Raw genomic sequence first — 14,526 nt, 5'->3', positions numbered from 1 at the left:
CTTCTTTTGCTTTACTGAAACCACCTTTGATTTTCTTCTCAAATAGTTGCGAGGGTTTTTAACTGATGTATCTCAGATGTCCATTTTCAGTCTTTCCTCAAAAATGTTAATGCAGCTCTTAGAGCTTCAGTGGGAGACCAACTGTGGAGCTGTGCAAATCCGGGAACAGATGATTTTGTTGTTTCCTTTTCTATTTTCTGTGTATTTCCCTGAAATTAATTCTTCTCTTTCTTCTGGCATTGCCACATTGCTATAAACAAGAATTGATATAAGCTTGTAGTATTATTACAAGTATTTAAAGGTCCAGAAACATATCCAAGATGGGCAAAATGGCTGGGTTGAAAGCTAAGAAAGCTCTTCTGTTACGGCATTTAATTGGTTATAAGTAGTACAGTGAAATCCTGCATGGTGTGCAGCCAAAGGGGATCATGGGAATGCTGTGCAAATCCTCTTTCCTTTCTTGATTTCAAGCTGGATAATTATTTCTGTATCAGTTCTTTATTAAGCCGTAGGCTAGGATTCAGCTATCCAAGATGGAGCCATGGGTGGGTGAGCTTATCACGTATGAAATGTGGTTTCTCTCCTGAGGCAGTCGCCAAATCCCAGCGCAGTGCCCAGCGAGCGTGGGGTGAATTACTGCCACCCAGCTCCCTGCACCCAAACGTTCCTATTGCACATCTTTGGGAATGCAGGATATGCTCCCAGCGAGGACTGGGTGGCAGTGGAAACATGTGGGTTTCCTTTTCCTGTGGGTCAGCCAGTGCCCGCTTGTTTGGGTGCAGCAGCAGTGGCTGTGGATGTGCAGACCATCTCAGAGACCCTTCGGTGGCATTTCCAACCCTGCTATCATCACCTCTGCTCTCCTCCCAGCGGCAAGAACAGCTAAATCCTAAGGCTTTGCAACCCTCTTAAGCTTTGTCTCTTTGTTTTGCAGCAGAAGGAGGAATGTTAACAACATGGGCAGGCACAGCAGATCTCTGTGCTGGGGCAGAGTAGTCGTCAAGAACAACTCCAAGCCAAGGAGGTTCTGATCAGTTGTACAGAGATGTTCTTCAATGGCCCCGTTAAGTAAAGGGTTTTAGTTTCACCCCTTGCAGTCTCTGTGGCTCTGCTCTCCCTCAGAGGAACTGCACAAAGCTGACACTTCCTTAGAGCAAATTAGGAAGCCCCTCAAAATCATGGATGGCATCTCCTGGCCAGTGGGACCCAGCATGCTTTCCCTGCAGAGCCCCTGGATGTGAGAGGCAGCTGGGCTGAATTGCTGTCCTGTTGAATGCTCCTCCTGGCTGATTTGTTACCAAATGATGGTTGGTGTTGCATTAGAGCCCCACTGGGCTGGAGTTCATTAGCGTTCTGCTGCCTGGAGCCCGTCCCAGAGCCACTGGGCTTGCTGGGCTGATTGCTCTGCTGACCTCTGGGTGGGCTGGGATGGGCAGCAGCTCTCTAAGCACGCGGCTCAGGCTTGCAAAGGAGCTTGCCTCTCCAGTTGGCATCAGGATAAAGGCCTGGATTTATGGAAGGGCTTTACAAATCTGTCTGTTTGGTCCTTCTGAGAATTTGACTTCTTTGCTTCCAGTGGGTTTTGCTGGAGTTTTGCCGTGACCCAGGCACAAGGGGGTTTTGGCTTCAGCACGGCAGAGGCTCAGCAGCTCTTCCCACAGCACTCCCCAGTGCCAGGCTCAGGGCGAGCCCAGTCAGAATCCTTTGCCTGCAGCCAGGGATTGTGGAAGGCTCTCCAAGGAGCTCTACATGATTCTGTCCCTGAAATGTGCCAGAGCTGGGTAGCATCTTTGCTGAAACCTCTTGGCTTGTCTGCATTGCTGTCCTGGGGCTGTTACTCGCTCAAAAAAACATACTAAAAATAGCCTGTCTTACCCTGAGATATTTTTCTCTCTTCCAAGCCCACATCAGCTGCACTTGGGGTAGCCCAGAGTAGAAACCCCACAGCACCAGGAGCTCTAAAATACAACTGGATGTGTGTAATCAGTGATTGTTAAACCAATAAATCAGACATCAGCACCCAAGGTGTCATGCAGTCACCCTGGATGCTGCGGAGAGCTTCCAGATCAGCCTGCAGCTCCTGGAAAATCACATGCAGAGCCTCAGAAAGGACTGGGATAATTACTGCAAGGTAGTCAGGCCAAAGCTCACCTTTTCAGGGCTAAATCAAGACATTTCTTTAGTGTTAGGTGCCAGGCACCAGTGTAGTGTCCTGACAAGACACAAAGAAGGGGCTCTTGAATGCAGTTTCATCTCTGCTGTAATGATGGGGATGCCACTTGGAAGCCTACACCGGTGGGTTCTTTGGTGAGACCCTTCTCCATGAGGAATAAGCCATGCAAGCAGCATATGGGGATGTGCTGGGGGCTTTGAGGCTGACCAAAGCCACGGTGGGAGCCTGACCTCAGTTTTCTCCAGCCCGTCACCATGGCTTCAGCCCCAGTGTGGGTGGGCTTGCCTGGTCAGTGCTTGGGGAGGGCGGAGCTGCATTCCCCTGCAGTGTTTCCCAAGCCTTCTGAATCTCCCTTCCCCTTCAGCCATTTTAAATGGCTTTGAGGAATTGCACTTTCAGGTCTTTTATCATTTGATCACAGGTCAGGGCCAGCAGCTTTTCCTGCCTGCTGGCTCTGGCTGCCAGAGCTGATGCATCACGCGGTGCTGGAAATGTCACAGCGAGGCTGGCACGGGCTGCAGGCAGGGCACCGCTCCCTCTGCAGAGACACTGCCGAAATGGTGAGAGGATAAATCAAATCCTCTGCCTCAAGCAGGCGAGGGGCAGGATGCAGGGCTTTATCTGGGCACAGAGGGTCTGTGCTCATGGCTGTGCACAGCTCCCTGCAAGTGGGACCAGCATATCAGGTGCCTGGTGTGGCTGTACCTGTGGCAAACCAGTCACGGGAATCCTCAAAAGTCCCACAGCAGGATCAGCCCAAATGGCTTCTTTAGCCTACTCCTCTGCGAGCCTTCTCCCCACTTGTAACACTCTGAATGCCAAAGTGGGTGGAATCTCATTCTCTCCCCAGGCCAGAGCAGAGTTTTGTGTTTAGTCACTGATCTTCGGAAGTTCCTGTTGGGATTTTTTCCTGTCCGGTAACTTCTAATTGAGGTGGGTAATTGCATTATCCCATCTCCCCTGAAAGGGTTCACTGAATCCTCAGCAATCAACTTCAGTTTTATACTGAGCCCAAAAATACCCAACTCAAAATGGCATTTCACTTTCCAGAGCTCAGCAATGGCCACAAGCCAGCAGGGCAAGCACAGCCGGGCTGCGGATCCTTGGAGGCGTGGTGGTCCCTCTCTGGGGAGGCACAGCCCTTCAGAAGGGCAGACCAAGTGTCTTTGAAACACAAGCTAACATTCCCAGCAGCATCCTGTACTGGGTAAAGCATTATCCACATCCAGGGGCTGGATTGCTTCGGTGTGTGCTCCTCCAGATGCTGGGCGCAGGGACACTGCAGGGCAAAAAGACCCCTTGTCCTGTCCTAGCATGGATGTATAGGTTGATGTGGGATCAGGAGAACCTGCCCCTGTCCCTCTTGCCCCTTCCTGTCGGGGCCTCTTCATCCCTCCCTGGGGCTGTCCTGGCACAGGAAGGCTAATTCAGGTGTTTTCTTCCGTCTCCCGCAGTATGAGTTTAAAGCCAAGAATATCAAGAAGAAGAAAGTGAATCTCATCGTGTCAGTGGACGGCGTGAAGGTCATTCTGAAGAAGAAGAAGAAGGTAGGCAGCACTGGTCCCTGGGGGAGCAGTGCCTCAGCAGCAGAACCCCTCCCCTCCTGGTGCAAGGACCTTGCAGCATCCTTGAACTTCTGGGAAACTCTGGTGGGCTGGAAGAGGGAGGCATGGGCTGGGGTCAGCCTTGTGTGAGTCATGTTCCTGCAGGGTGGCTGAGGCAGTCCTGCTGTGGTGCGGAAGGGGCTCGGGGGGCCCTGTGGGAGGTGATGTGGGATGTGGCTGGTCCTCAACAGGACCCGACCCTGGCCAAAGGGTTGCAGGGGAGCAGCAGCAGAGCTATGACAAGAGCTTCCCAAGTATGTCCCTGGACTCTCTCTCTGCCCTGTCCTTGTTCTCAAGGACAGCATCTGACGTACTCATTTTCAGCTTCTTTCATTGCAGAAAAAAGAATGGGCCTGGGACGAGAACAAAATGCTCGTTATGCATGATCCCATCTACAGGTAAGGCTGTTGGGTGAGGGGACAGAGGCTTGCGTGGCTCTGCCGTGCTCCTTACCCACACCACATCAGCACCCTGCTGGGCACTGGAGAGCCGCCACCATCCTGCGGAGGGCAGCTCATGGAGCTTCCCGAAGCCTCCAGCTCTCCTCCTCCATCTTCTTCCCAAAAGCCAAGAGCAGGGGCTGTCTGTCCCAGGGAGGCCAAACTGGAGCGAGAGAGGCCCCCAGCCATGCTGGGGCTGGGGAGGGGTGGCAGGCACCTGGGCAAGGCATCCTGGGCAAGGCTCTGTGAGCAGGCCAGGAGTGGAGTTTGCTCTTCTCCATCCCTGGAGGGCTCCTGGGCCACTGATGCTGTCCCTGGGGGCTGAGCAGAGAAGTCATGTGCTGCCTTTGCAAAATGTTTGCTGCTGTTGAATCAGCAGGCAAATTTTCCCAGCTGAGGTAAAACCACTGCCAAAAAAATTTCTGATGGGCTTTAGCAGGGGTGTGCTGCAGAGGTTGGGCATCTGCAGCACCCATGCCATGGGAAGCATTGGTTGTGGCCTTGGCAGTCTCCTGGGCATGTGGGTAATGTGTATGCTTATATCCTCCATTCCATTCTGTCCTTGCAGGATATTCTATGTATCTCATGACTCCCAGGACCTAAAGATCTTTAGCTACATTGCCAGGGATGGGTCTAGCAATGTCTTCAGGTGCAACGTCTTCAAGTCCAAGAAGAAGGTAAAGGTGCCAGGATGCACATCTCGTCCTGGTGTACTCTGGGTGGATCAGCTGGGGCAGGACCCCATGGATCTGAGACCCTGAGGCAGCACAGAGACCCCTGAGAGCTGTGCCTGCCGGGGGGGGTCACCATGCAGAGGCAGCCCAGCTGAAGCTACGTCTCCCCTCCCCTCCCCGGCAGAGCCAAGCCATGCGCATCGTGCGGACAGTGGGGCAGGCGTTCGAGGTGTGCCACAAGCTGAGCCTGCAGCACACCCAGCAAAACGCCGACGGCCAGGAGGACGCAGACAGCGAGAGGAACGGAGATGACCTGGACGTCCCAGGTATTCCCCAAAGGTGGAGGTGTGGGGGTGGCGTGGGGCCCCCAGAGCCTGGCAGATGTGGTTCACGGAGGCACTGTCTTCCCATACTGCCCCTTGATGGCTGGCACCTCTGGGCAATGGATTTGCACAGCAATCTGGCCTGCTGTGCTGCAGGCTCAAGCTGGGATCTGGCCCAGCAAGGAACCTTCTCTAGGTGTTAGCCATGATCCTCTCAGACATCCCCCTTGCTGAGAGCCCATTAGCAGTGCCCGGGGCTCTGCTCTGTGCTTGGCTGCACACGCTGCAAACATTCCCTCACGTTCCCTCGCTGCTTCCGCACAAGGGGCCCCAAGCACATACCTTCCTCGTGTCCTCTCTGCAATTCCCAGAATGGACATAGCTGTGTTTGTGCTCTCCCATCAATCTGTCCGGGCTGCAGGCAGGCTGCAGACCCTGCTCCTTCTCAGCCCTGTGGGTAGAGGCTTCAGGGATGCCTGGCTGGGGGGCTGCTGGTCCAGCCCCATCACCCTGAGCTGTGCAGGGTCCCAGGGAGCAGCCTTGCTCCTTGGCACCGGTACCTGTGCTGGAGGGGAGGCAGAAGTTCTATATGAGGCTAGTCAAACCCTTCCAGTGCCAGGTGGGACACTGGCAGGTCCCGCTGCCTGTCTGTGTGTGGATTCCCTGCCCTGCCCTGCCCTGTCCTGCTCTGCCATGCTGTGGGCTGGATCCCCCGCATCCCAGCCTGCCTGCCTGGGCTGGGCTGTGGTTTCCTGCTTGCCTCTGTAACCAGTGCTGTCCTGATGACCTAATCATTGGGCTGCCCTGGACCGGTCATTGTTTGGTTTTCCTCCACACAATGTCCCGGCCACAATATGCAGCTCCCTGGGGAATTCAGAACATCTGTTTTTTGTTATTCTTTCCCTTAATCTCTTGTTTACCTTTCTTCAGCTTTATCTGTGTTTTCTGTTCTTGGTGGCCCGTTTGTCCCACATCAGGGCTTTTGGCAGCCGTTGCCCAGGTTTGGTGTGTGGGGCTGGATGTGTTTTTAGCTGCAAGCCTCCTCCCAAGCAGCAGCAGGAAGAGCAACCATGTCTCTCTGTACCTGCTTCCCGCCAGGGCCGGAGGGTGGGTGGCACGGGGGTGGTGAGGACCCACGGTGGGTATCGCTGCCCACGCCACGGGAGAACTCCAGGGGCAGGCAGGCCGTGCCCTGCCCTGACCCTGCTCCCGCAGCCTGTCGCCTCTCCGGCGTGGAGAGAGCGGCTACCTCCGCCGAGGAGACCGACATCGACGCCGTGGAGCTGCCGCTGCCTGGAGCCGACATCCTGGACTTCAGCCGCGGCGTCACCGACCTCGATGCTGTGGGCAAGGAGGTGGGTGCCACACCGAGCCCAGGGTCCCTGCCCTTCACTCTCAGGGGGTGGCACCGCCCCAGCCCCACAACTCTGACTGCATCCTGAGGGCCCAGGGGTCGGGAGGGATTGTGCAGCATTCCTCAGCTTCCAGATCAAAGCCATCTGCCGCTGCAGGGCTGCCCTTTGGCTGGGGCCCAGGGGAGAGCTATGTGCAGCCACACGGAAAGGGTTTGGGGCAGAGCTGATAGGGACTTTTTTTCCACCAAAACCACAAAAATAGAGCACTTGTTTGGTACAGTGGAAATTCCCATGGGAAGTGTCAGCCTTTTTGAGAATTTTCTACAAAAGTAAGTGGGTTGTTGTTGAAACTGAAAAAGTACTGTTTTCAAAGGTTGTGAGCACCCTCAGCAAAGTGTGCATTAGCTGTGAGTGCAGCTGCTTCTTTTCTGGGTATTTAGCGTGGCTGCTCTGTGCCAAAGCTCATGTGTGCCTGGTGGCTTTCTGAGGTGAGTGCCAGGGGATCACATCTTCAACACTGGTGTTTTGCAGAGCTGCCTCCATCCCGAAGATATCCTGACAGCATCACCCAAGATGCTGCTGCCCTCGTCTGCCCAGCTGCCCGACCTGGGAACACCCCTCTCTGCCCACCACCAGATGCAGCTTCTTCAGCAGCTCCTGCAGCAGCAGCAGCAGCAGACACAAGTGGCCGTGGCACAGGTTCGCCCCTCCATTCTTTCCCAGGGGCAGTGGCAGGGCTGGGGTACACTACTGAGCCCCTTGGTGCTGCTGGAGTCTCCTGCCTGGAGGCAGCGTTGAAGGCAGGCAGCTCCATGGGGAGGGAGCTCCATGCGGTGCTTGCCACCAGGTGTCTGGGGCCTTTGGCCCCTGTCTGCTCGCCAGTGCCCTGCCCTGGTGACTGGTGTGCCTGGACTGTGCAGCTGGCAGCTCGTTCTCCATGCAGCTGTTTCTCATTGGAGCAGCTCTGGCCGCTTTATCCGACTCATTACCTGAGATTTACTTGTTCCCTGACCCTGCTCTGAGCTCACTGCAATTCATCAGCTTTTTTCATGGCCCAAGCGATGGGCTCCAGCAGCCTTTCTGTGCTGCCCCATGGCTTTGCTCCTCTCGCATCAGTAGATCAGTATTTGTTGATCAGTTCTGGCTGAGCTGCTGCCTCCAGAGCCCACATGCCTTTTGGGATCACAGACTGCCAAGTTGCTTTCCCCTCTGGAAGAGGGACCTGCATTATTGGGGAATCCTTTGTGTCCGTCCAAGTATAGTGTTGATCACAATCCAAAAGGCTCCATGGTGCCTGCTTAAAGTGTAAAATATTGCACCCTTGCTCTTGGTCTGGCTTGGCAGAAAGCTGTAAATCCCAGTCCTTTGCCTGGTCTCCTGTCACTCCCAGGCTCGCTGTGCTTTAGCTCGGCTCTGCCAAGGACACTGCTGTGCCACCTTGCTGGCCACATTTGGGCAGCAGCTCCCTGCCTCCCAGTACCCATCTGTGGGGGCAGGTGGCCCCCAGCTGGGCAGATCCAGGGGCCCTGCAGCTGCAGCAGCAGCTCACAGCTTGGCAGGTAGAGAGAGCTTCCTCTTCTTCCTCAAGGTCACTTTCTGGGCCACAGTAAAATAGCCTTTTGTGTTTGGTGGGGCTATTTTTGTTTTTGGGTTATTTTTGGTTTTGAATTTTTTTTGTTTGATTTTTTTGTTTTGTTTTGTTTTTTTTTGTTTGGTTGTAAATCCATGCTTTCCTGGTTCCAGTCCTTGCTGGAGCAGTTGTAGGAGCGTTGGGTGGGTGCCAGGATGGGTTGCTGAGCCAAAGTGGCCCCCAGGTCACTACTGTTGCCTGTGCAGTGTATGTTTCTGGGGTTCTCCCTGCTCGAATGCAGATCAGAGAGCTGCCCTGGGCAGGAGCTCTCAGCTGTCTGCCCTCGGGGGCATGCTTCTAGGGACACAGATGTTTGCACAGAGGTACTTGTGCTGAAATCAGTGGTGGTCTTGCCTGTGGGCTCCCCGCAGGCATTACTTCCCAGAGCCAGGCTAAGCAGTCAGCTCGTACCCCAGAGCCAGCCCCCTCAGCAGCACCCTGTCATCTGTGGTGCTCCAGCCCCTGCTTGCGACAGAGGCCACTGGTTGGGCCCTGTTTGTGGGAAAGCTGCTCAAAAAGACAGCTTTTCCAGGGTCAGCTCCACTACACAGCTGTGCCCTCACGCACCTGCAGCACCATCCGCTCAGTCAAGCGCGTCTCCTCTGCTGCATCCATCTGGCTCCTCCTGGGCTGCCCTTTCCATGCACATCTGCAGCTCACACATACCACTGACAGTTCGGCCAATGCTGCCCGCCTAGCCTTGAGCTTTTCCATCAGGGAGGCCAGGGGACAATGTGCTGAGTCCTGGTGTGACACCACCCACATGCTCCCCATCACATCTGCAGTACCTGCAGGGAGTGGCTGCTTCATCACACCATGGGTTGGGATGCTGGTGAGCCCTGGGAGATGAGCAGGGATGGCCAAAGTTGAAGCCCTCAAGCCTCGAGTAGCATCTGCCGTGCTCACCCGCTGTATCCTGTCCAGGTCCACCTGCTGAAGGACCAGCTGGCAGCAGAAGCAGCGGCACGGCTGGAGGCCCAGGCTCGTGTGCACCAGCTCCTGCTCCAGAACAAGGACTTGCTGCAGCACATCTCACTCCTGGTCAAACAGGTGCAGGAGCTGGAGCTGAAGCTGGCGGGGAACACGACCAGTAAGCACTGCCGCCCATTCCTCTCCCCTCGCAGCTAGCCAGGGCTATGGGGGACATGCATGCGGGTATTTTGCTGGGGGGTTTTTGTGCACTTCCAGTTACTTTGTTCAGAAGGATATTTGTGCCTGCCTGGCTTGTGTGTGTGCAGCAGGGTGCTTGCGTGCAGCATGGGAAGGGGCTTGGGGAGGGCTGTATGGACAGGTAGTCACCTACCTCCATCAGCTGTATGTCCACTTTCCCCAGTGGCTGCATGCTCCAGGCCAGCTCCATACCTGCCCAAGAGCCCTGTTTGACCTTCCTCTCCAACAGATGTGGCCATCAGCTCTTTGCAGGAGCTGGGCTTGTCCTGGAGAATTGGCCCTTTGTTGGGCAGCAGCAGCTCCTGGCATTAGTGACGCCAAATAAGCCCCTCAAAACAGCAAGAGTGGAGAGGTTGATGCCCAAATGACCCAGACTGTCCTCCTCTGGCCGGTGTGCAGCCAGCCGTGGTGGCCAGGGGATGCCCAGGCAAACTGGGCCTCTTAGCCGTGCTCTTCTTTTGCAGCAGGCTCCCAGGACAGTCTGCTGGAGATCACCTTCCGCTCCAACGTCCTCCCCGTCCTCTGCGACCCGACCACCCCGCAGCCTGAGGACACCCACCCGCCACCGCTGGGCCCCAGCTCGGCTTTCCCCAGCACCATGGGCAGCCCCATAGGTAGGAACGACTGTCTGGTGAAGCTGGAGTGCTACCGCTTTCTGCCGGACTCGGGGCCGCCCGCCCCGGAGCCAGCCCTGGGCAGCCTGGAGCTCATCAAGTTCCGCGAGTCGGGCATCGCCTCCGAGTACGAGTCCAACACGGACGAGAGCGAGGAGCGCGACTCCTGGTCCCAGGAGGAACCCCCGCGCCTGCTCCACGTCCAGCCCAGGCAGGACCTGGGCGACAGCCTGGAGGACGAGATCGCGGTGTAGGGGTCAGCAGGAGGTGGTGCAGAGCAGCCAGGACCTGGTGGAGCTGGGAAGGACCCTGGCCGCAGCCCCATGGCCCTGGCAGGGACGGGACAGCCCAGAGGGAGAGGGGGCAGAGGAGGGAGCAGGAGGATTCCAGCACCCAGTCGGGAGTGTCTGGAGGTGAGGCTGGAGCCGTGCCCAGGGCCTGCGCCGGGCGTGCTGTGCTCCGGCGCATGTGGGCTTGTGTGCTGAGCTGCAGCATCTCTCCTTTGCAGCAGACAGAGCTGACAGCTCCTTGTGCTCCCCCCTGGCCCTGTCTCCCTTCAAACTGTGTGTCAAGGTCAGGCAGGGGTAAGGGAGTTCTGCTGGATTAACCTCTGCTGCTGCTGGGGAAAGCAGAGGAAGGGTTTTGCTGGGGGAATGGGAGAGCAGTCTAGGGCGGTGAGCAGGGACAAGAGGGACTGAGAAGGCAGCTCCGAGGTCGTGAGCAAGGACAGAGCAGCTGGTCTGGCTGTCTGTGTGGTAGGCAGGGTGGGGGACAAGTACAGGGCCATGCTAACATGGTGACAGTGCACTGTCAGAGTGGGTCTGTGAGTGAGAAGTGAAGCATTGAGGGACAGTGGGGATGAGCCTGGAAAGGATTTGAAGGGGTGAGATGAGATTGCACAGGCTGGCCAGGTGCAGGTAGTGGTTGGCAGGGGGATGTGGCACTTTCAGGACAAGGGTTATCTGTGCCAAGGCAGGTGGAGGGCTTCCGGGCAGAGCCCACTCCTCTGCCAGGCTGTGGAGCAGAGAGGAAGGCACAGCACAGTGTGGAGCAGGGAGCCAGGGCATGCAGCATCAAGCTGTGGAGTGTCCTCCTCCTCATCTAATCATTTGGCTCCTTGGCACAGCTGCCAGGTTTCAAAGCCTTTTTCATGCTCTCAAGGCACATTTTCAAGCACTTCTGATCACCACAAACTGCCTGCTTTGCTTTATAGACAAACCCTCCCATTTCCAAGCAGTTGTTTTGCCCCAGACCAAGGCTGGGAGCTGCAGTGCTGGCATTGGCAACTTCAGGGATGAGCACACTTCCAGCCTTCAATGGGGAGTAAACTGCTGGTGTCTGCAGGGGTGCTTCTTCACACCTCTGGTTTGCACCCTCTGGAAAAGTGAATCCAGGATCTCAGGGGCTCCCCACCAGCCCTCGAAACACTTATGGCTGAAAGCCATCTGTGGGGCCCTCCAAGGGATCCAGACCTTGTTCCTTTCCTGCAAACACTTTTGTCACCTGCCTGGTGCTGAGCCTCTAAGAGGCCAAGATTGGAAGGGGTATGAACCAAAGTCCTGATGTCCACCCTGCTTCATGTGGAAGCACTTGATGAGGTGGGGATTTGGCACAGTTGTCTTCCTCCCCATCCCCCCTCCTATCCTGCTTCTGCTTTGCTTTGTTGCTTCCTTGCTGCTCTCACCTTCACCAGCTCTGTCTCTGCTCAATCTGTCTGCAACTAACCCCTGGCTGACACCACCTCTTGCTCTCCTCCAGGGCTTAGCCTGGCTGCTGAGGAAAGTCCATCGCTTCTCTCTGCCCTGGTCCCCTTGGGACTGAGCTGCTGAGGAGTGTGTGGATTAGACCCCGGGGGTCAGCACGAGCTGTGCTATGCACCTTCCACCACGTGACGGGACTGGGTGGACTTAAGGAGCTACGAGGGTCTAATGGGAAGGAAAGAAGGACATGTTTCAGTGTCCCCAGCAGTGCCCTGGTGTCCAGGGGAGCTGGGCACCAGCCACAGAGCAGGCAGAGTGGGAGAGGGTGCTGTTTGGTTACGTGGTGCTCCTGTCCTCTAGGCACCACTGCCTCCAAATGCCCTGTCCCACATGGCTGTGGGGACAGCTGTGTGCCAGCCCCTCTGCTGGGGACCCGACATGCCACTGCCAGCTCGCAGCAGTTGAAGGTGAAAGCAAGGGGTGCAAGGTTGGTCCAGCTAGGAGGAAGAAGTGGGCATGACAGCACGCACAAGGCATGGCACTTACAGGGTAGGGATGGTAGAGCTTGGACAGGGGTTTCCACGTGGGCAGAGAGATCGTTCAGGGGAAAGAACAGCAGGAGCTCAGTTGTACACACAGGGCAGATGAAGGGAGAGCCTAAGAGGAGCAAGAGCAGGCCAGAGGTCTCTTCCAGGCCGGGCTGCCTCAGGAAGCAGGTGGAGGGAGCCATCTCCTGAGCCACCGCTCCAGTCCATCCCTGCTGCACACACAGAGCTCAGGCCGTGTCCCGTGAGGGGCTGGCAGGACCAGATGTGGCCTCGGGCTCCTGCCCCATGCTCTGCCCACAGGGGACAGGGGCAGGTGCCCCACAGGCCGAGGGGGTGCTGCTGGGGCTGGGTGGGATCCTGCCAGCCTCATGCTGCACCATGGGTGTACACGTGTAAATGACCCTTCCTAAGTCAGCGCTGCCTCCAAGACTCCTCTCTAGCCTCTCACTTTTGTTATGGACCTTGACAGGGGTTTTATAGCTATATTTTTTGTCCTTTCTTTTCCTACAACTGTCGTATTACTAACTGTTGACTCAATCTATCTGGGAAGCCAATCTGTCAATGTAAGTGCACTTAACCCTTGGGTGTTGTCATTAGTCAACTGGCTTTTGCTAAATAAATCTTTCTATTTCTCAAGGCTTTCTGTTGTCTCTTTCTTCTCACTGACTCTCTCTTTCTGTACTTCCTTCCCTCTCCATGCTGGGTGCCAGCACCAGCAGTGGCATCCTCTGGCCTTGCAGAGACCCCCTCCAACCTAAGCTTCCTCTCCTGTGGGACCCCTGCTTGTGGTGCTAGCCACAGGATGCCCACGAGAGTAAGGTGCCCAGAATATTGCTGGGAGTAGAGGTGTTTCAGTCTTGCCCTTCAGCCACTGCACTGCTTGTCTCAGGGCTGCTGATCCAACAGCTGGAGGGTGCCAGGGGCTTCCTGGCATCTGCAGAGCTCCCCACAGAGATGCTAATCCACATTTCCAGAGGCTCGGGCAATTTTTGGCAGCTGGAGAAGGAAAAATAGGGAAGAGCCTCTCTTAAAGGATGGCAGAAGTGTTGTGTAGGCAAAAGCAGCGCACAGGCAGGAGCTGACTGCTCCTGAAACAATTCATTCTGCTGCTGGCAGGAGTGATGGAGCAGTGCCCTCCAGTGGCAGCCGCCTGGCTGCTGGGGCTGCTCGGACACCCCGGGAGCTGCAGCCTCCTGTGCCTTGAGCTCCTGCTCCCCGAGGACCTCAGGCCTGCCGTAGAACCCCTTGCAGCTGTAGCCCTCCTGGGAGCTGTGCTGGATCTGGGTCTTGAGCAGCCACGGTGTGGGGAAGATGGGGCAGCACAACATGCACTGGTAGCCACGCTGGAGCACAGGCTGGCACTTGGAAGCAGTGAGTTTGTCCTGGACCATAATGCTGGCTCTGCTGCTAGCCAGCATCTCCTTCTCAGGGGCTGGAAGTCATCTGAGGAGCCAGAAGAGAGCTCTCCAAGAGGTTAGCAGGCTGCTCACACTCCCGAGAGCTGGTGTCCAGGCTGGAGGAGAGGCTGTCCAGGCACTGCTGGGTGGCTCTCTTGGTGCAGATGAATAGCTGTAGGATGAACCCCAGGGCTGGTAGATGCTGCAGGTGCAGGCAGGAAGCTCGCTGTTTAGCAGGACTTTGGGGCCACAAAATGCAGAGGAAAGGACCTGCAGTGACCTGGGGGGTCCCTGTAAGAGTCCAGCCCACCATGAGGTTGGAGCAGTGCTGGGAACCCTTCTTCTCTGGGAAGGGTTCCATGGGATGTGGAGGTGGTTGTCTCTGTCCCAGTACGTGCCTCCGGGATGCAGAGGTAGAGTTGGGCAGAGGATGCTGATGGACAGCAAGGCCCCAGTACAGCACCAGGCTCACCCAGGAACTAGCTGGAGCCATCACACGGACCCACTCTGACATGGAGACAGCCACAGGGGTTTGAGATCCTGGGAGCAGCCCCCATAGCTTCAAAGGCTCTTGCTGGGAAGACATGGTGGAGAAGCCAGTGTAGCTCAGAGGTGGGGTTTGATTGCAGAGCCCTTTCCTCTGCAAGCACCTGCTGCCATCCACCACAGAGACCCAGCCTGGGCTGAGCTGGGGGAGCCATGGTGGGGTGGGCAGTGCAGAGCCCATGCCGTGGGTGTCCCGAGAGAAGGCCCTGTGGCTTTACCAGGGTGTGGCTGACAAGGGACCTCCATGTGAGTCCCATCTCTTCAGGCAGCATGACATATCTGAGCAGGGTGTTGGCAGCACGCCTCACCTGGCAGTGTGGAAGGGACAGGCCTCTTCCCTTGCCGTTCCCCT

The 14,526-nt window shown here is 56.4% G+C and overlaps 2 protein-coding genes across 7 annotated transcripts in view; one reads left to right on the top strand and one right to left on the bottom strand.

Moving 5' to 3' along the window:
• The window catches only part of NOS1AP (nitric oxide synthase 1 adaptor protein), a 41,247-nt gene that overhangs the window by 25,421 nt on the left and 1,300 nt on the right, over window positions 1-14,526 (top strand). For 2 of the 6 annotated variants that reach the window (XM_068199212.1, XM_068199216.1), the window contains 8 exons: window positions 3,628-3,720; window positions 4,102-4,175; window positions 4,786-4,894; window positions 5,076-5,217; window positions 6,430-6,569; window positions 7,101-7,268; window positions 9,124-9,289; window positions 9,834-9,983. In XM_068199212.1, coding sequence (XP_068055313.1) covers window positions 3,628-3,720; window positions 4,102-4,175; window positions 4,786-4,894; window positions 5,076-5,217; window positions 6,430-6,569; window positions 7,101-7,268; window positions 9,124-9,289; window positions 9,834-9,983 — 1,042 coding nt within the window. Of the gene's footprint in view, window positions 1-3,627; window positions 3,721-4,101; window positions 4,176-4,785; window positions 4,895-5,075; window positions 5,218-6,429; window positions 6,570-7,100; window positions 7,269-9,123; window positions 9,290-9,833; window positions 12,868-14,526 lie in introns of those variants that run through there. The other 4 variants (XM_068199214.1, XM_068199215.1, XM_068199213.1 and 1 more) reach the window with 3 other exon arrangements.
• SPATA46 (spermatogenesis associated 46) lies at window positions 11,161-14,420 on the bottom strand. Its single transcript, XM_068199162.1, is given in 4 exon segments — window positions 11,161-13,661; window positions 13,663-13,796; window positions 13,799-13,867; window positions 14,393-14,420. Coding segments are annotated over 4 exon segments (810 nt in total). The 3' UTR covers window positions 11,161-13,082.

Source organism: Anomalospiza imberbis, chromosome 9 (genome assembly GCF_031753505.1).
Source record: "Anomalospiza imberbis isolate Cuckoo-Finch-1a 21T00152 chromosome 9, ASM3175350v1, whole genome shotgun sequence".
Classification (NCBI taxonomy): domain Eukaryota; kingdom Metazoa; phylum Chordata; class Aves; order Passeriformes; family Viduidae; genus Anomalospiza; species Anomalospiza imberbis.
This window is presented reverse-complemented; position numbering and strand designations above follow the sequence as displayed.